The sequence below is a fragment of the Podarcis bocagei genome (assembly GCF_964188305.1).
Source record: "Podarcis bocagei genome assembly, chromosome: 16".
NCBI lineage: Eukaryota > Metazoa > Chordata > Lepidosauria > Squamata > Lacertidae > Podarcis > Podarcis bocagei.
In genome coordinates this window covers 21,283,041-21,305,012 of record NC_138142.1, presented here as the reverse complement: position 1 = coordinate 21,305,012, position 21,972 = coordinate 21,283,041, and the positions used below count along the sequence as shown (strand labels likewise).

The 21,972-nt window shown below is 46.4% G+C and overlaps 2 protein-coding genes across 5 annotated transcripts in view; one reads left to right on the top strand and one right to left on the bottom strand.

Moving 5' to 3' along the window:
• PXN (paxillin) overlaps positions 1–1,767 on the bottom strand; it is a 77,275-nt gene extending 75,508 nt beyond the window's left edge. Inside the window, exon 1 of one of the 3 annotated variants that reach the window (XM_081174738.1) lies at positions 1,520–1,767. In XM_081174738.1, the coding sequence (XP_081030864.1) occupies positions 1,520–1,532 (13 nt within the window). In that variant the 5' untranslated portion in view covers positions 1,533–1,767. The remainder of the gene's footprint in view (positions 1–1,519) is intronic. The other 2 variants (XM_081174736.1, XM_081174739.1) reach the window with 2 other exon arrangements.
• A 5,502-nt stretch (positions 1,768–7,269) lies between these two features.
• RAB35 (RAB35, member RAS oncogene family) lies at positions 7,270–21,972 on the top strand. 2 transcript variants are annotated; one of them, XM_081175200.1, is made up of 6 exons: positions 7,281–7,542; positions 13,426–13,476; positions 14,124–14,247; positions 18,201–18,325; positions 18,692–18,816; positions 19,671–21,972. In XM_081175200.1, the coding sequence occupies exons 1-6, from the start codon at positions 7,491–7,493 to the stop codon at positions 19,800–19,802; spliced, it is 609 nt and encodes a 202-aa protein (XP_081031326.1). In that variant the 5' UTR covers positions 7,281–7,490; the 3' UTR covers positions 19,803–21,972. The 2 variants fall into 2 exon arrangements, with proteins under 2 accessions (XP_081031327.1, XP_081031326.1); XM_081175201.1 differs by lacking the exon at positions 18,692–18,816 and having other exon boundaries at positions 7,270–7,542.

Genomic DNA, 21,972 nt, shown 5'->3' with positions numbered 1-21,972 from the left:
TAAATAAAATAAAACCTCAAAGCAACAGGAAGAGTTTGAATACCTTTATTAAGACTAAAAAGGATGCACAAAGTAGGACACAAGCTCACAACTTCCCTTGCACACTTCTTCAGGCTGCTTTGTAAAGCAAAACATTTGTGCTTCGGGATGTTTAAAAAGTTTGTCAACTACTTTGTGTGGCATTTTAGCAGGCATAATAATAAAATGCTGCTGCTGCTGCTGAGCTTTGGGGTTTTCTTAGTGGACAGAAACAGCTCCCTGCCTTTCTTGTGTACATGCAAGATTCAGAAAAGGACGACCTCCAAATTGTATCTGAATGTACTTGAAGGCACACTTGCGTCAAGCACTTCTCTCAAATACGGCCAGAAAATCGGGGTGGGAGATTGCTTCCTTACTGACTTATGAGAGAGACTCAAGTGGGGTGCGTGAAGAAGTTAAAGACACCACTTAGAGAAGGGGAGAAGCAGAGAGAACACAGAAGGTGCACAGGGTGAAGAGGAGATATAGCAAATAGGTGAGGGTTTCGCAGGGAGGGAGCAAGAAAGAATCGATTCAACAACAAAAGGAATAGAAAGAATCAATTTAACAACAAAAGGAATTTAAGCAAAGTGAGAGGAAGGATGCGTGAAGTTAGGCTTAGTGGAGAGGCTTTTATGGAGGGTGATGTTACAATATAGAAATTCATATTTGGGGGGGGGGGAGGAAATGGCAAGAGCCCAGTTAAGGTGGAGAGGAAGCTGGTAGGGAGGGAAGGGGAAGAAGCTGGAGGAGGGAAGGGGAAGAAGTTGGAGGATGCAACAGTTAGGGACCAGCGGGGACTCACCCCCCCCCCAAAAAAGCCAGCAATGGAAGCACATAATAAACTACTGGGACCCTTCCTACCCCCACGAAAAGGAAAGATAATGGATCCGTGGGACTCCCTCCTAAGACCTCCGGGTATAGGGCTGTACTGTATATAAAGTCAATAAATAATAAAAACAGTAAGGGGAAATCTCAAAATGGGCCAGTGATAGATCCCCACCAGACACCTCCCACACACCCCAAGTACAGTAAAGGTACCCCAAGTACAGACACCTCCCACACAGTAAAGGTACCCCAAGTACAGACACCTCCCACACACCCCAAGTACAGTAAAGGTAAATCAAAGTAGACCAGCGGGCCCCGCCAAACAAGCAAAGGGGGACCTCCCAAAAAGGAACAACAAGGGGGGGCATAACGGACCTACACGCCTCTTTCCCCCCACCCTAAAAAAAAAAAAATCCCTGAACGGTGTTGAGAGGACATAATGGAAGGCACCATTGGGGGTCCCGCCCCCCAAAGAAAAAGTAAAGAAAGGTGAAGTTGTGAGAAAGGGGGGGTAGTGTCCGAAGAGGAAAAGGGAGACAAAATTGTGAGGGAAATTGGCGGCGGTTTGGGGAGGGGGGTGGGAGTCCGACCCTGAGGGGAAGGGGAAGTTGCCCCATGTCGGACCTCCTGCCTGCCTCCTTCCCTCCCTCGCCCTCCCGCCCTTCAAGCTCACCGAGGTCGTCCATGTTGCCGCCTGGCCGCCACTCCCCGCTCGACTGGAGGGAAGCGCAGCCGCAACTTTCCCCTCTTCTTCTTCCCTTCGCTCGCGCAGGCAGCGCGTCCCAGAGAAGCCCCGCTCGCTTCTCTCTCTCTCTCTCTCTCTCTCTCTCTCTCGCGCGCGCGCGCGCACACACACACACAAACCGCCCTCCCGCCGCCGTAGCAGCAGCAAACCACCTCACGCGGGCGCGAGCTCGAACTCAGGTACGCGCACGCCTCCCCCCCGCCACACTCCCAACCAACCCGCGACATAAATCTATACAGAGAGAGGGAGAGAAAGAGAGACCCCCGAATAGGCTTAGAAGCGCCACCGCCTCCTAGCGGCCACTCGCGGGATGTGTGTGAGGCTAATATTCGACCCTCCGGGGTAGGAAGAAAGGAACGCACGCCGTCATTAGGCTGGGTCATACAGTCACAAGCTCGCCTACCTCGCAGGATTGTTGTGGGGATGATTTTTTGCGGTTTTATGTTTTGATTTTGCTCTGCGAAGCGCCCTGAGGCCTCTGGGTATAGGGCGGTATATAAATTCTAATTCTAATAATAATAATAATAAAATGGGAGACGTGGGGGTGATGGCGCTGTCCATGAGCTCCGGGATTGAAAGGTGGGATATAAATGTAAATAATGGGACAGCTCCTTCCACTCCAGCATAACTTTTTTTAAATGTATTTTTATTAAAGATTTTCTTGATTTACAAAAGTATATGCAATGTCTCTCTCTCGTCCCCCCCCCCCATGTAACATTTTTACAAATCGGTTTCAGTTGTTGAGACATTAGGAAGTAAAGGGGGAAAGAGGTGGGGGTGGGGTCGGGTGACAATGTTTCTATTTTACTTAATATATGTAGGGTTTGGTGTCAGTGTTGCTCGTGCAGGTTCTTTGCTGTTCACTTGCGTTCCTTTGGTGGTGAGAGAGGTTGAAGGGACCTGTTGAAATGTGTGCCTGCCATCCCCCCCCCCCCACTTCAGATGTCCTTGTGGTTTACTGGGAGGTCAAGCATCACAAGAGCCCTGGCCATGTGTTCTTAAGTGTTATAACATACCTTCCGAATAGCTCAGCTGGGTGGGTGCTGATAACCCCGAGGTTGCAGGTTCGATCCCTGTGTGGGACAGCTGCATATTCCTGCGTTGCTGGGGGTTGGACTAGATGGTCCTCAAGATCACTTCCAACTGTACAGTTCTATACTGTAATTTGTATTCCGGCCTTCCTTAAGGTGACTTACATTATTCTCCCCCTCCCTGTTTTAATCTTCGCTGCAGCCCCTATGTGGTAGGTTAGGCTGAGAGATGGGCGGCTGCTCCAAGGTCAGCCAGTGAGCTCCTCATGGTGCCTGAGAGGAGCCTTGAACTCCCAAGGCCTTCCTTCGACACTCAGCACAACTTCCGCAGTACGCTGTCACTCATAGCTCAGTGGTGCAGCATCTGCTTTAAATGCAGAAGGTCCCAGGTTCAATCCTCAGCTGCTCTGGGTAAGGATGGGAATGTAGGTAAAGGTAAAGGGACCCCTGACCATTAGGTCCAGTCGTGGCCGACTCTGGGGCTGCGGCGCTCATCTCGCTTTATTGGCCGAGGGAGCCGGCGTACAGCTTCCGGGTCATGTGGCCAGCATGACTAAGCCGCTTCTGGTGAACCAGAGCAGCGCATGGAAACGCCATTTACCTTCCCACCGATCGGTACCTATTTATCTACTTGCACTTTGACGTGCTTTTGAACTGCTAGGTTGGCAGGAGCAGGGACCGAGCAACGGGAGCTCACCCCGTCACGGGGATTCGAACCGCCAACCTCCTGATCGGCAAGTCTTAGGCTCTGTGGTTTAACCCACAGCGCCACCCACGTCCCTTAAGGATGGGAATGTATCCCATCTGAAAACCTGGAGAGCCACTGCCAGACAATACTGAGCTAGATGAACTCGTGGTCTGACTTGGTACTACACACAAAAATACAAGAAACTATGTGCAAATCTAGAGTGGAGGCCCTAAGATGGTCGGGTGGAATCTTGTACGCTTCCCTCTGGCAGCTCCAGCAGCCAAGCTGGTGCCAAACGTATTGCTCTGGTTTCCTTTGGACCACAACAGCAAGGCCGAGACCCCCCTCTTAGTCTTGTCATCTGGGCAGCCCAGGACTTCCATACACACCACCCAGGCTTGAGCCCTGGAGAGGTCACCTCAGGCGCTGTGACGGTTTGACTTGGCTCCCAAGACAGACTGATGCCAACAAACAGACAACCAATTTATACATAGAACCGTAGAGTTGGAAGGGAACAGGAGGGACATCTAGTCCAATCCCCTGCAATGCAGGAATTACATATTTACAGTTAGAAAATGCCACTTTATCAGTATTTCCTTCTACAACTGTATTATCCTAAAACTGAGCCAACATCTATACAACAAATGCTGTGCATCTGCCTTTTCCACCCAGGAAATATAGCCCTCCAAATATTTGGGCTACAACTCCCATTATCTCTCACCTGGAGTCGTGATCCAAAACAAACATGAGGTTGGAAAAAACCTACTTCCTTTTTTTCAGGATTTTACAAAACTTTTTTCTTAAGAAAACTCAGCTACAACTTTAAACCTAAAGCACAAACTAGCACACTAAACAGAAAGCGATACTATATTGATAATTAAAGAGCACTACATCTTCCTATACCTCAAGACTCGCAACTAAAGAGAAACTACATTAATCTATTTTTAAACCAGAAAATTCAGTCTCCGTAGAGACTGTCAAAAATTGCCATTGCCGACTATATTTCAAGTCGTCATGGCGGGGTATTGGGAAAAGTTTTCAATTAGCAATAATCGCGCCTCGGATTAACCTCATTGGCTACGATACTGCCACTGCGCAAAGCTAACGTTCGTCTGCAAGGCCTTTCGGCCCCCAAGCAAGCAACAATTAATCAGACTATGGTGAGCAACCAACCAGGCAAAAGATGGGGTGCCGATCAGTTGATACCCTGCATCTCAAAATATCCACAGCCACACTTTCATTCAATGGGGCGGGGGTTCCCCCTTTTCTTAGTTACAAAGCTGACATGCAGTCGCAAAGGCTTCTGGTTGCCTTATGTTAATCGCCTGTGATGTCATACGCGGAAGTCTGAGCAGTTTTCGAGAAAAGAGGTGGGTGCAACGATTCTTTGACTGGCTTCGCTACTCCTATTACAATATAATCCAATTGAGAAGGAGTGTGGTTTAAAGATTTTTTATTTTTATTTTTTACATAAACGGTGAACTGCTCTCAATAGAACAGCTAACAACAGGCATTGGGGATTTGGATGGCTACAAACAGACTGTGTCACCTTTTGTGGGATTAGGGACTGAAAGCACAGGCATACAGATCACTAAAGTGGTGAGAAGGCACAAATGTTGAAAAAAATGATCCTTTACACAGCACTTTAATCTAACCATAGTCTTATCACGAGCCCTTCTGATGTACACGCTTGCCCAGATACAAACTGAACTGTTGAAGGCAATGGAGGTGAGCGTAAATACATTGGAGAGAGGATGCTTTCAGAACACTGTTCCAAAAAGCAAAGACAATGGACCAAGTCTGCCTTGGAAACCTGCGTCTTTCCAGACCACCCTGACAGCCTTTCCCTCCGACCCCAAACTTGTTTAGGATAGTTAGTGCAGTGAGAGAAAATATTATGCACATGTCCACAATACTCTTATTTATAAAGCCACAAATTTATGGCTTCCGTGCCGATATTGGGAACAGGTTCTGGCGCTAAATCACTGAGAGTTCCAGCTCAAATGAAACTTGTTTGTTGAGCACTCATCCTGATTTGATTTCACAAAGCTTGAACAGAGGTTAGAGTGTGTCGTGTCTTCACTAAATATTTAATTATAGTTTGCGGGGAGGTTATATGACAATGAGCATTCATCCTGATTTCTTTCTTTTGTGGCTATGTTTTCCCATTTATCATTTATCCCCCACTTTTCAGTGCATTTCCCCCATGCAAAAGTCTGTTGCTGTTTAGTTTTATTTTTTAAGCAAATTTGTTGCACTGGGGTGACAGAGCACTTTGACTGGGCAAACACAAAATAGTGAGAGTCTGGAGGCAACTTGAGTCCCACTTTTACCTCTGTGTGGCCAGTCATCAGGCCTAAAACTTGGTAGCAGGGCACTAAGGTTCTCAAAAACCTTGGTTCTCAAACACCGAAAACCCGGAAGTAAGTGTTCCAGTTTTTGAAGGTTTTTCGGAAGCCAAATGGCCGTTGCAGTTGTCGGCTATTGTTTCCAGGGCACCTGCACCAATCAGAAGCTGCGCCTTGGTTTTTGAACATTTCGGAAGTCAAACGGGCTTCCAGAATGGATTAAGTTTGGCACTTTTGTTTTTGCTATTTATTTTGCATTTTTGTTTCTGAGGCTTTTCTGGTTAATTTGTTTTTGTGACTGTGTGGATGATGATTTTTATCATCTACAATACTGCCTTATTTATTTTATAGTACATTGATTATTTTTTTCATTTTATGGATCAATGGTGTCGTTAGATAGTAAAATTCATGTTAAATTGCTGTTTTAGGGGTTGTTTTTAAAAGTCTGGAATGGATTAATCTGTTTTGCATTACAGTCATACCTCATGTTACGACCGCTTCAGGTTACGTGTTTTTGGGTTGCGGACCATGGGAAACCCGGAGTACCGGACCAGGTTACTTCCGGGTTTCGCTGCTCACGCAGAAGCACTAAATCACGCTTTGTGCATGTGCAGAAGCACCAAATCACACCTGCGCAGAAGCGGTGCTTCAGGATGCGAATGCTGCGGGTTGCGGATGTGCCTCCATCACGGATTACGTCCGCAACCCGAGGTTCCACTGTACTTTCAATGTGAAAGCAGGCCTTGGTTTGGAACGCATTGGTTTTGGAAAAGACTTCCGGAACTGATTAAGTTTGAGAACCAAGGTACCACTGTACAACTCTCAACCCTTAACAGACTACAATTCCCAGGATTCTTTGGGGAAAACAATAACTGTTCAAAGTGGTATTACAGGGCTTTAAATGCATGTTGTGAATGTGGCCACTGTCAGTGGGAGCTGTCAGTGTATGACGTGCCCCTGCCTCATCCCGGCCCCCATAGTGATCCCACTTTAGAAGATGTGGGTACCGATGTAGCCTTTGGCTTCAGGACCTGTTTTAGAAATGCTGGTCTTGATGAGCCATTGGCCTGATCCAGCAGACTCTTCTTATGTTCTCAGGAGCGCAGTGTCATGATGGTTCATCCCACCTTGACTGGCAGCTCACTGATGTGGTGAAGTGAAGGCACTCTGCACACCCTCAGGGGCACTCTCCCCTCCGCACACTATACAGTTAACAGAGTTTCCAGAAGCTACGTTTGGTGAACTAGATCCTGTCAAGACGCTCTCTTACCCCTGTCAGGGAAACCTGTCAGGTGAGATGACAGAGGCGTCCGCAGGCGGCGCATGGCAAGGTGCCAACCAACTCTCCTTGCCGCTTCCCATTAGGTGACTCCCCCCCCCGCACCCGCTTCCCGTTCCGTGCGCACGCGTATTAATACGCCGAGCAAGAAAGAAGTACGGGAATGGTCGCTCCGGCCGCCATGTCGAGCAAGGGCAGAGGAAGCGAATGAGAGCGAGGAAGAAGAAAGGAAGCGGCAGGGCAGGCCAAAGGGGGCGGAGCCGCGCGTGCGCTGCGAGCCGCGCTCGAGCAGCTGGCGGTTTTTCCAGCTGCCCGGGCGGCGCGGCGCGCATGCGCCTTGGTGCGGAAGAGCGAGACGGCGGACTAAGGGGAGGGGGCGGGTGTCGCCGTCGCTTGCTTTGCCGCCGCTTCTGTCAGTTCCGGCTGCTGGGTCGGCTTCGTGAGGAGGAGGCGCCGCTGTTGCCGCTGCCGCCGCCGCCTGAGGAGAACTCGGCCTTCCCGCGACGGCACCAGGGGCGCCCGGCGGTCCTCCCCTCCCCCAGCCTCGCCGGCCATGGCCCGGGACTACGACCACCTCTTCAAGCTCCTCATCATCGGCGACAGCGGTGAGGCAGGGTGGGGGAGGGGGAGAGGAGGGGGCGGGGCACGGGCCGGGGGTGGGAGGTAGGGTAGGAAGTTCGGCCCGGCCCGCACGGAGGGAGGGAGCGGAAGAGCCTCGAAGGAAGGAAAAGCGGGGAGGAGGATGTGTGAGGCGGAAGAGCCGGGGGGGCATCTGGGCATTGGGGGGGGCAGCATCAGCTTTGGGGAGAGTGGGGAAGTCAGGGAGGGGGAGAGGGGGTTTATTTATTGCATTGCATTTTGTATACGGCCCTTTTTCTCCAAGGAGCTCAAGGTGGCGTGCGTAACTTCTCCCCATTTGATCCTCACAACAACCCCCTGAGGTAGGCTAGCCTGAGAGGGAGCGTGCCTGGCCCAAGGTCATCCAGTGAGCTTCATCGTGGCCGAGTAGGGATTTGATCCCCAAGGGGTGGGGGAAGTGAGAATAATAATATCTGTTTACCCCCTCCCCCTCTTCATTTTCTATTTATTAATGTATGTATCAGTACCCTGGAGCTTTTAAGAGTATTGTTTGTAAGGTGCGGGGGACGGGGGGACGGACCCCAGAGGTTTCTTTGAGGAAGCAGGGTGACTCTAGAGCTAGTGTTTCCTAGTGGTTAAAGCACTCTGAATGCTGTTGGACTACAGCTCCCATCAACCCCATCCAGCAAGGTCAGTGATCAGCAAGGGTGGGAGATGTAAAACATCTGGAGAACCAAAGTTTCCCATCCCTGGGACAGAACACAGTATAAGAAACAATGAGCTAGTATAGTAGGAATACAGTAGTTGGCCGGGATTGATAGGAGTTGTAGTTCAACAACATCTGGAGGGTGCCAGGTTGGCTACAGCTGGGTTAGGACCTGAGGTGGTCAGGTTTCAAATCCCCTGTTCAGTCAGGGTGAGACTCAATCAGTGACCTTGGGTCAGTCATTGTACCTCTCAGCCTAACCTACCTTGCAAGGTTGTTGTGAGGATAAACTGCTGGGGGTGGGAAGCTACAAACTGCAACTTGAGTTCCTTGGATGAAAAGTTGGATATTAATGTTTGTAATTAATTAATAAAGAAACTGGAATGGGAAGAGCTAGCCTGTGGAAGATTGGAGGGGGCATGTCAGAGAAATGAATGTATGTTTCTACTGCAAAACAATATTCTATTTATGTATGTGTGTATTTCCTGGAGCTCTTGTTTGGAATGTCAAGAAGAGGTAGCAGAGTATTTCTTTGTAAAGCAGCAGTATATTATTATGCTTATTCTGTCCCTCCTTTATGTTATTTGTTTCTAAGCAAAGGGCAGGTAACCGTAATACAAAAATACAGTACAGTTTTAGAATCAGTTAAAACAGTTGCCTCCTTCTGTCCTCTGTTCTAACTGCTCAGCCCCACTCTGTGGGCTCTGCTGCCTAGTAAACAGAGGCCTGAAGGACAATGCCATGGAAGCCCAAGGATGAGGGCAGGCAATGCCACTCAAATAATCTTGGCACCCTAGAGGGAACCATACTATTTCTTTTCCTGATATCAGACTTGATTATTTTTATGAGAAACTTTTCTAAATTGCTTTGAGAGCTGCTCAGGCCCATAAAGCAGAATATAAGTATTGTAAATAAATAAATGATACATTTTTATATCCCCCCCTTTTCCCCCAAGGAGGTCAGTGTGGCATGCATATTTATCTCTTGTCTGCTGTATTATCCTCACAGCAATCTTGTGAGGTAGCTTAGACAAAGTGACCTGCCCTATGTCACTTAGCGGGTAAATGAAGACTTGGAGCTCTGATATCTCTTGTATTTGACTGCCTAATCTTGTATTTGACCGTGGCATCCTCCAGATGTTTTGGACTACAACTCCCATCAGCCCCAGACATCATATCCAATGGTAGAGGATGATAGGAGTTGTAGTCCAAAACATTTGAAGGGCACACCGTTGACCATCCCTGGACCACTACACCACACAGACTGGTTACCTCGTGCATGTTCTTGCTGTGATACTTGTAACAGCCTTGAAAGGTAGGTCAGTAGTATCTCCAAGTTGCAAGTCTGAAAGAGAGGAAACAGCTTGCCTTAGGTTACCTAGTGTGTTTGTGGTAGAGGACACATTCTGAACCAAGAGCTTCCTGATTTGTAAATGAGGTTTCAATCCTATGCTTACTTTCCTCTGAGTAAGACTCTTCAAAAACAGTGGGGCATGTATGAGTAAACTGCTGGGCTACAACTCTCTTAGACACTATGCCATGCCAGCTGTCTGCATGTTGTCGAACATCTCAAGGGTGAAAACAAGGATACCTGAACACAGGTGTAGTTCAAGACAGGTTTTCACTGGGTTCATCTCCACTTGCTCTTAACCCTCAGCATACTTTCAACGCTTGTAGTGAGAATAAAATAGGAGCAGGGGAGACTGTTATTTATTATGCCCTGAGTTCCTTGGAGGGAGAGGGTAGATTTGAATGTGAGGAATAATAATGAATGTAAGACTGTAAAGTATTTTGCAGATTTTTTAAAAAAGTATCTCATAGATGTTATAAGAGGAGACCAAGTAACTGGAAATAACAAGTAAATTTTAAATATGCTTCCTCTTAATCTCCATGGCCACCAAACATTTACCCAAAGGTTAGAATCGCCTACGCGTTGTCATTTCTATTCATGGAGCACCATTCATATACACGACACCTTAGAGCGTGGTGTTGCAGAAAGGATAGGTCTCCGTCCCAGCTAGATTGCATTTTAAATGCTGAAATGGTGGAGAGTTTGGAGGACAAGCACAGGTGACAAGGTCCAAGTACTGGCAGCGACGTTACATGTAATTTGGCTTAATATCAATTGTTTCCTGCCCTTCCTCCCAAAGAGCTTAGAGTAGTGGCCTCACAATAATTGAGCTGAGCAGGTTAGATGGAAAGGGAATTATTTCCTCTGTGAGTTTCAAAACTGAATGTGGATTTGAGCACCCGCTTCCCAAGCAAGCAGCCCTTCAACCACAACTAGTTTAAAAACCAGGAAGGTCTTGCCCTGCCTCTGAACTATTTTCAGTTTGGTGGTCCTTCAGAGAAAGGACATTCTATAAAAATGGAATAGCCTATGAGAATTCTCTCTGTAATGATTGCACGACATACAGTTTGCATTGTGAGTGTGAGGTACCTGGTTGATGGGATGGGGAAGGAAGCAACTGTGAAATGTAGGTGTTTAGATTTGTAGGCCATCCTATGAGAGCTTAGAGACCTCCGGTGTTGGTTAATTAAAAGCAATTCTCTGTTCCCAGAGCTAACATTTGTAAGAGCTGTTTTACATTTCCCCGTTCCTTTTGTGTCTAGTCTTACTTAGACTGTAAACCCAAGAGCAGAGCCTGCCTCCCTTTTCTTCTTTTGCATACAGTTTATAAATGCCTCTAGAAAACATTTTAAGGATTTAATATTAGCAATAGTAGCTGTGTATGAGCCAGGAAATGTTCCTTTGCAATCTCACCTCAACCACAAACTCATTAGGGGGCTAGAGGCAAGATTATATTATTTCAGCCCACTCCTCACCTGCGGTATACAGATAATACTAGCCTACCTCCTCAGATAGTTGTTGGGATTACTGAGATAATGTACGTGAAAGGTTTTGAATGCTTGACATGTGCTGTGTAAAATGCTTCACGCTGTTTAATTCATACATGAAAATGCTGCCTGTGTAGGGAATGCATAATGTATGAAGTGGCACTAATCTGTGCAAGTTTTCCATCTGCTCCCTTGGCTCTGCTGTGGGAGATCTTTCTGCAGTTTACAGTTTAGCCACTCTTCATCCATTTACTGCTCTAAAATGTCTTAAAAACTGGTGCATCTAGATGACCAGTTACCAAATGGTAGCTTAGCACAGAGCCCATGCAACACTGTAGTAAAACAGTTGGCTGTATTGCCCCGCCAAGCACTGGAACGCTATTCTAACAGCATCTGGCATTTCCAGTTACAAAAGGATCAGACAGTGGGTGATGACAACATACCTCTGAGAGCTGCTGCCAGCCATCATTATTGTTATTGTTATTAATAATAATAATAATAATTGTATTTATATACCTCTCTATATCTGGAGGTGTCAGGGTGGGTCACAGAATAAAATCAAAATACAAAACCACAAAATACATAATAAAAATACCCAATAATCCCTCCCCCAAAACCCCAAATTTTAAAAGGGCAAAGGCCTGGTTGGGATAGAGTCTAGACCATTCTGAGCTAGGTCAACTAATGGTCTGACAGGATAAGGCAGCTTCATATGCCCATGTTTATTTTTTCCAGGCTTCTGCACTCACTCAAAAAATTGAAAGATGACAGAAAAGCAGGAGGCTTCTCTTCAGTGCTTGCAGGGGCTTTTCAGGGGTGGCTCCTTGCATGTGAGACTCCCTCTATAATGAAGTGCATCTGGCCTCAGTTCTTTGCCAGTTGGTTAAGACATAACGTTTTTTCACGGACCATTTGGGGACCCAATGAGACAAATGAATTAGTTGTTGCCACTATTAGTAACTGTTGTTTAGTGATTTGTTAAGAATGGTGGTGATTTGAAGGATTGTGTTGTTTATGGATTTTATGTACTATTATCTTATTTGATTTTATTGTAAACTTCCCCCGCCCCCGTGGCTTGTGCAAAGGGTGGTATGACTGGCTTCCCAAATCATTACAGGTACAGTGGTCAGGTAGTATTCAGTGGTTGGTCATCATCTGGCTAAATGCAATCCAGTATCAGAAATTCCATTTAATCCCAATTAGGTAAAAACAAAAGGTGTACCATTTAATCCCAATATTAATGTTACCGTTCTCTTGAAAAAATGGTTTGTAGGCCTTAGGAACACATGCTTATATAATGTACATTGTATGCTGCTTGTCCTAGTCCACAGAAACTATACACTTCTTATCTTGTTTATCCTTTGCAATCGATCCTGTAAGGGGTAAACCTTCTGAACCAGAAAAGGTAACATGGAGAGATTTCCATGATATAATGAGGACTCGTATGTGGTTCCTGCATGAACTATAGCAGCTATTCTTCCTGTCCCTTCCCACCCCTAGTAATACTGTTCATTTATTCATTTAGAATGTTTTTTTGAATTGCTCTTCAAGACTGCAGTCTTGCCAAGGTAGCTTATAAATAGAAAATAGTATATATAACAAAACTTTAATTACAAGAGTTAAAATGAATCATTCATTGAGCCTCTGTCCTGAGTTCTTCACTTTTTTCTTGTTTGTTGGCAACATACAATGTCATTAAGAACCAGCTCATATAATGATATCCTAGTGGCCCCTTCCCATGGCTTTTTAGCCAACCATTATTCATAGACACTACCCAGTTCCCTCCCCTATCTGGCACCTGCAGAGGACTCAAGTTAGAGATCTGCTCATTTGTGTTGGGGGCTTGTATGATGTGGGGGATTGGTAGAATCTGTCCTGCTGCTTAAGAAGGATTCCTGTTTCTTAATCTTCTCCAAACTGTAGCCAAATAAGAGCTCCTGGGTGTGATTATCTGTGTTACCTGCTCACCAGAAAACCTAAAGCATTTGCCTCTAGTAAGCAGATTTGGGTACACCTAAGAGATAAATAGATACTGCTCCGGCGGGAAGGTAAACGGCATTTCCATGAGCTGCTCTGGTTCGCCAGAAGCGACTTAGTCACGCTGGCCATGTCTGCGGACAAACGCCAGCTCCCTCGGCCTATAGAGCGAGATGAGCACGCAACCCCAGAGTCTTCCGCAACTGGACCTAACGGTCAGGGGTACCTTTACCTTTAAGAGTCCCAGATATGTGAAGCTACTGTTGCTAGATGTATCCCACCAAAAAGAGCATTACATGCTTTGTGTTCTAAAGTGGTTGAAATAAAGCATAAAATACACTACTCTGGTTCAGTTTGCATCCTTGAGCATTCCCTCTTTTCTCTTTCAGGTGTTGGCAAGAGCAGTCTGCTGTTACGTTTTGCAGACAACACTTTCTCAGGTAAGCTGGCTCCAGAACAACTCCAGAGGAGCTTTCCATCCAAGGAGCTCCAGAGGAGCTTTCCATCCAAGGAGCTCCAGAATACTTCTATTCACACTCAAGGAGAAGAGAAGGGGGCTTGAAGGCAGGGAAGCCGGTGGCAAGTCACCTTGCTCATCACCCTAGATCCTGGGGATAACAGGTCATGTGGGACAAGGATGCCCCCCCCCCATTTGCCCATACATACTCACAGAACTAATAATAATAATAATAAATATTTCAACTTGTTAGCTGCTTGTTACTTGAAGGTCTCCAAGCGACTTGCAACACATTTCTCTCTCTCTCTCTCTCTCACACACACACACACACACACACATATATGTAAAAGTTCTGAATGTCATGATTTAAAGTCTTTTAGGGAGAAAGTTTCCATTCAAAATAGTGCATGAGCTCAACACAATTTTCTTCTCCCTGTTAAATGCTTTTGGGTTTGCAGTCTTTATTTCTGAACAAAACATAAAGCTTTATTTTCATTGTTCGGGGTTTGAAGCTTGAATGTTTTCTGGTGAGAAAACAGGGCCCTCCCTTTCGTTGGCCGTTGAAGTTCTGTATGTACAGCTGAGCTTATTAGCTTGACTGCTTCTTGTTTGTGCTGCTTCCCTCAACAGGCAGCTACATCACCACAATTGGAGTAGACTTCAAAATCCGAACAGTTGAGATTAATGGAGAAAAGGTCAAGCTGCAGATCTGGGATACTGCTGGACAGGAGCGCTTCCGGACCATCACGTCTACGTGAGTTTATTTCAGTAGGATTGTCAGTTGACCCAAGGACTTGATTTCATCCTGTCTTTTAATGATTAGTTGCTTAAATAAGTTTGCCTATTATTAGCTAAGGTGCCTTTCCACAATACCAGAGGAAGTATATGAGAACTTGCCGCCTAATAAACACATGGTACTATTTAATAACAACAATAACAGTAATATTTATTTTTATTGCTACTACTACCTAGCTTTTCTGCCAAGATTGTCTTCCAAAGCATTGACAGTTAAGATCCACATAAAGGTATATTATAAGGGTATGAGGATTCTGTGATTCTACTCCAGAGGTTGCTAACCTGTGGCCTGTGAGATGTTGCTGTGCTGTGTGGTGGTTAGACCAAGGTTAGCCAATGTGATGCCCTCCAGATTCTTTGGACTCCAATTCCCATCATCCTTGACCATTGGTCCTGCTGGGTGGGGCTGATGGGAGTTTGGAACTCAACATCATCTAGAGCAGTGTTTCTCAACCTGTGGGTCCCCAGATGTTGTTGGACTACAACTCCCATAATTCCTAGACAGCATGACCAGTGGTCAGAGATGATGGGAGTTGTAGTCCAACAACATCTGGGGACCCACATGTTGAGAACCGCTGATCTAGAAGGTTGCCAGTTCCTTACCCCTCCCAACATGATCTAATGTTAAGAGTATAGGCTGGAATCGCAGCTTGGCAGGAGGGTTGTCTTTCTGTTGGTCCCAGTTCCTTTTTGCACTTGTTCTGTTCTTGAGGATGTCGTCATAGCATTCTGGCAGGACTTGCTCACAAAAAGAAATGTGTGGCTAGCTGCAAATAGGCGTATGCTTGAGAAGAGGAAGTGCCCTACAGAAGTAATTTGGATGACTTGAGTCCAGATTCTGTGTGTATTTTGAATGGGGATTATTTGCCTGTCAGCTTTTAGTCTTTAAAATCCTGTTGTCTGTTGTCTCAAGTGGGTTGTTTACTATAGAGCAAGGAAGGGTGTACTGCCACCTCATGACTTGAACTAGTTCAGTAGTCCTACCCTCCCCCCAAGGAATCCTGGGAAGTGTGTAAGGCAGATAAGGATCACTGACAGAAAATCCCCAGCACCTTTTGCAAACTACAGTTCCCAGGATTCTTTGAGGTAAGCCATGGCAGTTAGTGGCATTAAACCAATACAGTGGTACCTCGATTTACATACGCTTCAGGTTACATACGCTTCAGGTTACACACTCCGCAAACCTAGAAATAGTGCTTCAGGATGAGAACAGAAACTGTGCTCCGGCGGTGCGGCAGCAGCAGGAGGCCCCATTAGCTAAAGTGGTGCTTCAGGTTAAGAACAGTTTCAGGTTAAGTACGGACCTCCGGAACAAATTAAGTACTTAACCCGAGGTACCACTGAATAAGTTTGCAGTGTTGATAAGCCTTTAATGCGTAGTGTGTATACAAGACGACGGCTTTTCTTCAACCAATGGGTGCTTTAAAAAAATATTGGCTGAAGGGCTTTGCACTGCCCAGAACACAGGAGGCGTGCTTGTTCACAGAACAGGAGCAAATCAGGGCAGGAAATCAGCTTTGCTTTATTAGGCTGATTCCATGTCTGCTGTTTTTTCAGGGCAGAGGAAGAGGTTAATGATGGCATGTTACTTAGATTATAAAATGAGATTTGCAGATGAAATTCATTTTACATAAAGCGTATCTGCAGGGGAAATCAATTATTGTTCAAATACAAATATTTTGGAAATGAGACAAATGCATGTCTTAACTAGACGGTATACCTTGAGGTGCAGTGGGGGTCTCCCCAATTTACATGAAAGCCTGTTTGGAAACTGCTATCTTGCATTTCTTTATTGCTGCAGGAAGTAGTATGAACAGCAAGCTTTCAGCATGCTGCTTGAACTGGCCCCTGACTTCCTTCAAGTCCTGAGGCATATCCTCTGAGGGTTGTGCTGCGTGGGCCAGATTCATACAGGAAAATGTGTTGGGGGTAAAACAGCCAGGCACTGCGGAATATCTGGTAAATGGGCAGTGTGGGTCAGCTGCAGCATGTCTCACTGGTGCTGTGTCAGTAGAGCTCTTCCTGTGTGTGATTGTGTAAGTGTGTATGTGTGTGTGCGCGCACGCGCAAACACACCACATTGTGACTTGGACTTAGGGCTCTTTTGGAATTGAACCAGTACCCTGTGTGGAATACCCAGAAGAAGATGTCGGGTGCAAACAAGAAAAGTTGTTGAATGCCTTTGCCCCTAATCCACTTGGTAAATAAAGGGCAATGCCCAGGACTGGGTGTGTGCACTCAAGTTCCCCAGAATTGCACAGGGAAGCCATCCAATGTGTTATTCAGTTTCCTCAGAATCTCAGCTTTTTGCATAAAGACTGGGTTGAGCAAGGGGAAATCTCAGAAGTCAGAGGAAATGCTGAACAAGACATTGCAGGATCAGAGAGTGGGGCTTCAGGGCTCTGTACGTCACTTGGCCCCTCCCAGTGGCATGCAAGCTCAGCCAAAATAATGCACATGAGCAGAGTTCAGGTTGCAGCATTTAGTTGGTATTGTTCCAGGATTTGTGTGCACTCATGCATCTGTGTGTTGCACCCTGAAGAGGGACTGAAGGCTTAAATGCCGCAGGCCGCATAGTAGGTTTGAACCAGCATGTGAGATACACATGCTGATTTACAATTGTCTAGTTCTGTGTTTTGTTATTCTATTTGTTACAACAAAGAAACATAGTTGTGTGGTCCAGTTGATGTTCTTAAGACTGTATCTGGTAAATTCTACTGAAATGGAACCAAGGGAGTGTGCAGGGTGACGTCAGGTGACTAGTCCAGATGCTGTTTAATGCGCAATAAGCTTATTAACATGTAAAAGCTGACTTCTATTCCTACCCTTTCCCCACATTGTGCCATTTGCTTGGTGGTAAGCCTGCCTACAGGTTGCTCTTGCTTTTACTACACCATCTAATGTTCATGGCAGCAAATAAACAGGTCCCTGCCCAAAGGTCTTACAACCCATCTTTTAGCACATCAGGTTGACTTACACACCATTTGAGACTATTAGTTTATCTGGTGGTGGATTGTCTTCCTCCAGGGTGGGGAACCTTTGATCCTGCAAATGTTGTTGGGTTGCAATTCCTGTCAGCCCTGACTATTGGCCATGCTGGCTGGGGCTGATAGGATATGTGGTTCAGCAGTATCTGGAGGGCTAAAGGTTTCCCCGTCCTGGTCTACACTGACTGACAGGCAGAGAATTTTTTCCCACCCAGACATGTTGGGGTTTGCACCTGGGACCTTCTGCGTGCCAGGCCTTAATGTTGAACTGTGGTCCCTTCCCCACAAAATAGCAGCTGTGAATGCCACAATCATTCCACCAAAAAAGCTGTCCATCAAATCTTTCCATGGGCCTTGCAAGTCTCAGTTCTGTTGGATTCCTATCATGCTCGGAAACTTCCTACCCAAGTATGGCTTGCTGGCCGGTAACATTACTGGTTCAGCAAACATCATTCCTTCTGTAACATCTTCCTCTTGTGTTCATCTCTCTTTTCTGAATTTCTAATCCATTTCAAGCTCATGGTGACAGCAGTTGTCCATGGCTCACAGAGTCTTCTCCATGGTAATCTGAGATTCTGAACCATCTCTGCCAACACTGCATCCCACAGAATCTTGCTTCTACTTCCTGCATCATGTGCTTCCCCCACAGTGCTGAAGCCTAGGCAGCCTATCATTGTCTGTTTGTGTGGTTCCCCTCTCCCCACTTCAAAGGCTCCAGTTTTTGCCCTTCTATTCCTATCACAATTTCTATTTGCCCAGTCCAAGCAGTTAAAGGCAACCCCAAGCCTTTCACAGCCATCTTGCTTGCTTCAGGTATACTGGTGTTTCTCTCTCCTTGTCACCCCCTCCCCCCCAATAAGCAAGCATGTGAAGCATCTCAAAGTGTCACAGACACATGCCTTAACACACCTCTTTCTCTCCTCAGGTACTACAGAGGGACACACGGGGTTATTGTGGTTTATGATGTTACGAGCGCTGAGTCCTTTGTGAACGTCAAGCGGTGGTTGCATGAAATAAACCAGAATTGCGACGATGTGTGCCGGATATTAGGTAAGCTGCCTGGTTTGAGCAGCCTTTGAGTCATGTTAGTGTGGCCAGCTGTTGGCTGATTCATAGGACTGCACTTTCCCATGGTAGCTAAAGAATCCTAGTGGCAGATTGAGCTGTGAACCAGCTTAAATTTCTCAGTTTAAGTCCCAGTTGATGTCACACTTCAGCCATGAGCTTTTCAGGTGGTCTTATGCAAGCAAGATTCTGTCTCTCAGCCTCTGTCTATTCCCCATCCCAACCTACAACGTGGCCATCATCATATGACTCTACCTCATAAGGCTGTTGTCTGAATTACTGAGAATATGAAGGGTTTGATCACCTTGAAGAGCTGTATAAATGCTAAATATGACTTCTTGGTACTTGCAGTTGGTAATAAGAATGATGACCCAGAACGGAAAGTGGTGGAGACGGAAGACGCCTATAAATTTGCTGGGCAGATGGGGATCCAACTGTTTGAGACCAGCGCCAAAGAGAACATTAATGTGGAAGAAGTAAGTGATAACCAAGGAAAAGATGGGAGGTGGCGGCTTACGTTTAATCCCACAGGGGACATGTTGCTTCTGATGAGCACATTGCTGATCCCTTGACTGTTCTAGGCTACATACCAAAGAAGGCATTGACATGGTTGTGAAGAAAGCATCCCTCTCTCTGCTGAGTGTCTGATATGTAGAAAGTAGAAAGCAATAGACTTGCTTCTGGAGGCTGGTGAAGAGAGTCCTTTGGCATAACCGGCGGGGCCGATGGTCAGGGGGATGGGAGTTGCAGCCCTACAGCATGTGAAAGGCCACATATTTCCTTTCCTTACCTTGGGGGCTGATGGGAGTTGTGGTTCAAAAGTTACCTCTTATTCTGGTCCCCTCCCCATTTAGTATCCTTAAGGCTTTTATCCAGAACCACGTCACTTGCCCCTCGCAGCTCGTTTAAAGCAGGTTAGGGAACCCGTGGCCTTCCATGGGTTGGACTACCCCTTCCCTTGTCTCCCTTGATCATTGGCCCTGGGGCTGGGGCTGATGGGAATCTGTCAACATCTGGAGCTTCTGCATCCCTGTTCTTAAAGCTTGTTCAATAGCACCCCTCAATTTGTGTTCAGCAAGGACAACATTGTTCAGCTGCCATGCTGAACAAGAGGGTCGAGAGGGGTGAGGAGCTCGGGACGGAACATGTGATCCCATTATCCAAGCTCTTAACTCTAGTTAGTGGCCAGCTAACATAATGTCTTCAGTACCCCTGATTCTAGAACTGGCCACTTCTGGTGTAGCCAGAGACTGCTGCTGGTCTGCTTTCCGGCGTGTTGCTTATTGTTGTTCAGAGTTCTCCACTCTCATCTTGCATTTTTCTTTTTCAGATGTTCAACTGCATCACAGAGTTGGTTCTGCGAGCCAAAAAAGACAACCTAGCGAAGCAGCAGCAGCAGCAACAGAACGATGTGGTGAAGCTAACGAAGAACAGTAAACGGAAGAAGGCCCGGTGTTGCTAATGCCCTTTTCTTTTGCGGCAGAGACTGCACCCTCAGACAGCTCAGCCCTTCCAGCCAGATGCAGGCGGCGATTCCACTGGGCTAGGCCACGGGAGGACTCTTCCCTGCCCCCCCCCCGCACACCCCTCAGTTTGTGCCGTTATTTAAATGAGTTCTCTCCACATTTTTTTTCGGTCAGGAGGCACCTTACCACAATAGTGCCAAGGAGGTATTGGATGGAGGTGATTCTGCCCCCTCTTTCCTACCTTATTCCCCCCCCCCCAAGAACATCTTGTAGACAAAAATGACTTTGCCTACCAAGTGGACTTTTGATCTCAAGAGTTTTGTACATAATGTATATTGTGCTTTAACCAGCTGCGCCTCCCTCGTTGTCGCTTCTGCCTTCTTAATTATCGACCAATCATGACTTCTTCAGAGTTCACCATTTTTTCTCTCCCTCCAAAGAGTACAGTACAATGTCCTTAAGTGAAGCTGCCCCTTGTTGGCATTCATTCCTCTTCAGCCTTTGTTAACCTTCAGGCTAGGATGGAGGCCTTAGCTACTTTTTCAGGCTGTGTGGGCAACCTTCTGAGATTCCTTTTTCCCCAGTCTCCAGAATAGCCAGTGTTGCTGGAGCTTTGTCACTTCTTGGAATAGCTGTGCTCTCTTTCTTCTCCACACTCCCTGGCAGGGGGTGAGAGAGGCTTCCCCCACCCCCATCCCAATTTAACTTCTCTGGCCAGTTGAAATGAAATTTTTGGCAATTAGATGTGAGACTTAAAACTAGTATTATCCCCACCCCGGTGGAATCTCTCTCCCATAACATCCTTAAGAGCTACCAAAGTGTAAATCTCTCAAAAACTATTCCCCACTCCTGCACTCATCATTCTGCACACAGTTACGTGATGTGCATTTCTCAAAAGTGCATTTCTGGCTGCCAACATTCTCTGTGACTCTTGCTTTGTTCCCTTCTCCCACAAATTAAGAGCTGAAGGGGTATCTGGCTCTTCCAAATGGTGCTTGCACCCAACAGGTGTCAACAGGCTATTTTCTGTGTCCTTTATCAGACCAGAGGTGGTCTCTTAGGTATTGGATGGGGCTTCTTGCTGTGGTTTGTGCAGTTTTGACTGGATTTCTGATCTGGTTATGCTGAAAGTAAAAGGTTTTTATCCCCCTTGTTCTTTTTTAAATGGCTATGGTGGGCTTTAGGAGGGAAATAACCAGAGGCTTACCTCCTCATTGTTTCAAAATGAGCTCACCTAGCATATTAAGATGGCTCAAGCTATAGGAGAGCACATGTTTTTCAACCAAAATGATTCCTTCCTCCCCCTGAATATGAAATTGATAGGAGGCTCTCCAGCGTCACTGACCCTTTGGACATTGAATTATGCAAGAAGGGCTAAGTTGAAAACCCTTATTATTTTGCTTGCCTTGAATAACAAAAATCAACAATTATGGTTGCATAAAGCCCTCGTGCAATCGCATTGCAAGTAGTCTGACGGCAGGCTTTTCCCACGCAAGCGGCGAATGTGACAGGTTTCGGCCGGTGAAATTGTTCTCAAAGACAACATCCATCCCAGCTGCCCATCTTCCACAGCTGTCTGCTCTGTGCGTCTCTTGTAAGTTAACTTCTCACTAATTCCAGAATTGAGAATGTGAGCTGAGCAAACCAATTGGGAAGGAATGGCTAGCGTTAAGAGGCCCGCAGAAAATGATGGAACGTGCTGTTTTGGAACTCACGGGCTGAAGCAACGGTGGATCCTCATTGTGTGACAGGGTGGGGGGATGGTTCTCATATTGCAGTGGTCTTTTGTGAGGGGGGGGGCGTGGGTGTGAGCTTTGCCAATGCAGCAGTCCCGGTTTCCGATGTTGAAGCATGGGATGCTTTTCCCAAGGATGCCGCTAGCAGCACCTCTCCTGGTTCTTGTCTTTGCTCAGTGCTGCTGCATAAACTCCAGTCGTTAAAGGATACTTCACGGTGGTAGATTTACTTGGTGGACAGTGCTAGTGGGTGGTGCCTGTGGAGTATTAAATGGGGGGGGGAGAGCTGCGTTTTTAGCGGTGCTGATGTCAAGCGGTGGAATGTCTAACTGGTGTGCTAGGACTATTTCTGTATATTGAAACTTTCTAATTATGCTTTTTAAATAATTTTAAAAAACTAAAAATAAAGGTGCCAAGCTGCCAAATCTTC

Excerpts from the sequence above, each read along its gene's own strand:
- RAB35 (XM_081175200.1), top strand. The coding sequence starts at position 7,491 with ATGGCCCGGGACTACGACCACCTCTTCAAGCTCCTCATCATCGGCGAC. Across the intron at positions 14,248-18,200 it reads TTCCGGACCATCACGTCTAC|GTACTACAGAGGGACACACG; the intron begins GTGAGTTTATTT and ends TTCTCTCCTCAG. Across the intron at positions 18,326-18,691 it reads CGATGTGTGCCGGATATTAG|TTGGTAATAAGAATGATGAC; the intron begins GTAAGCTGCCTG and ends TGGTACTTGCAG.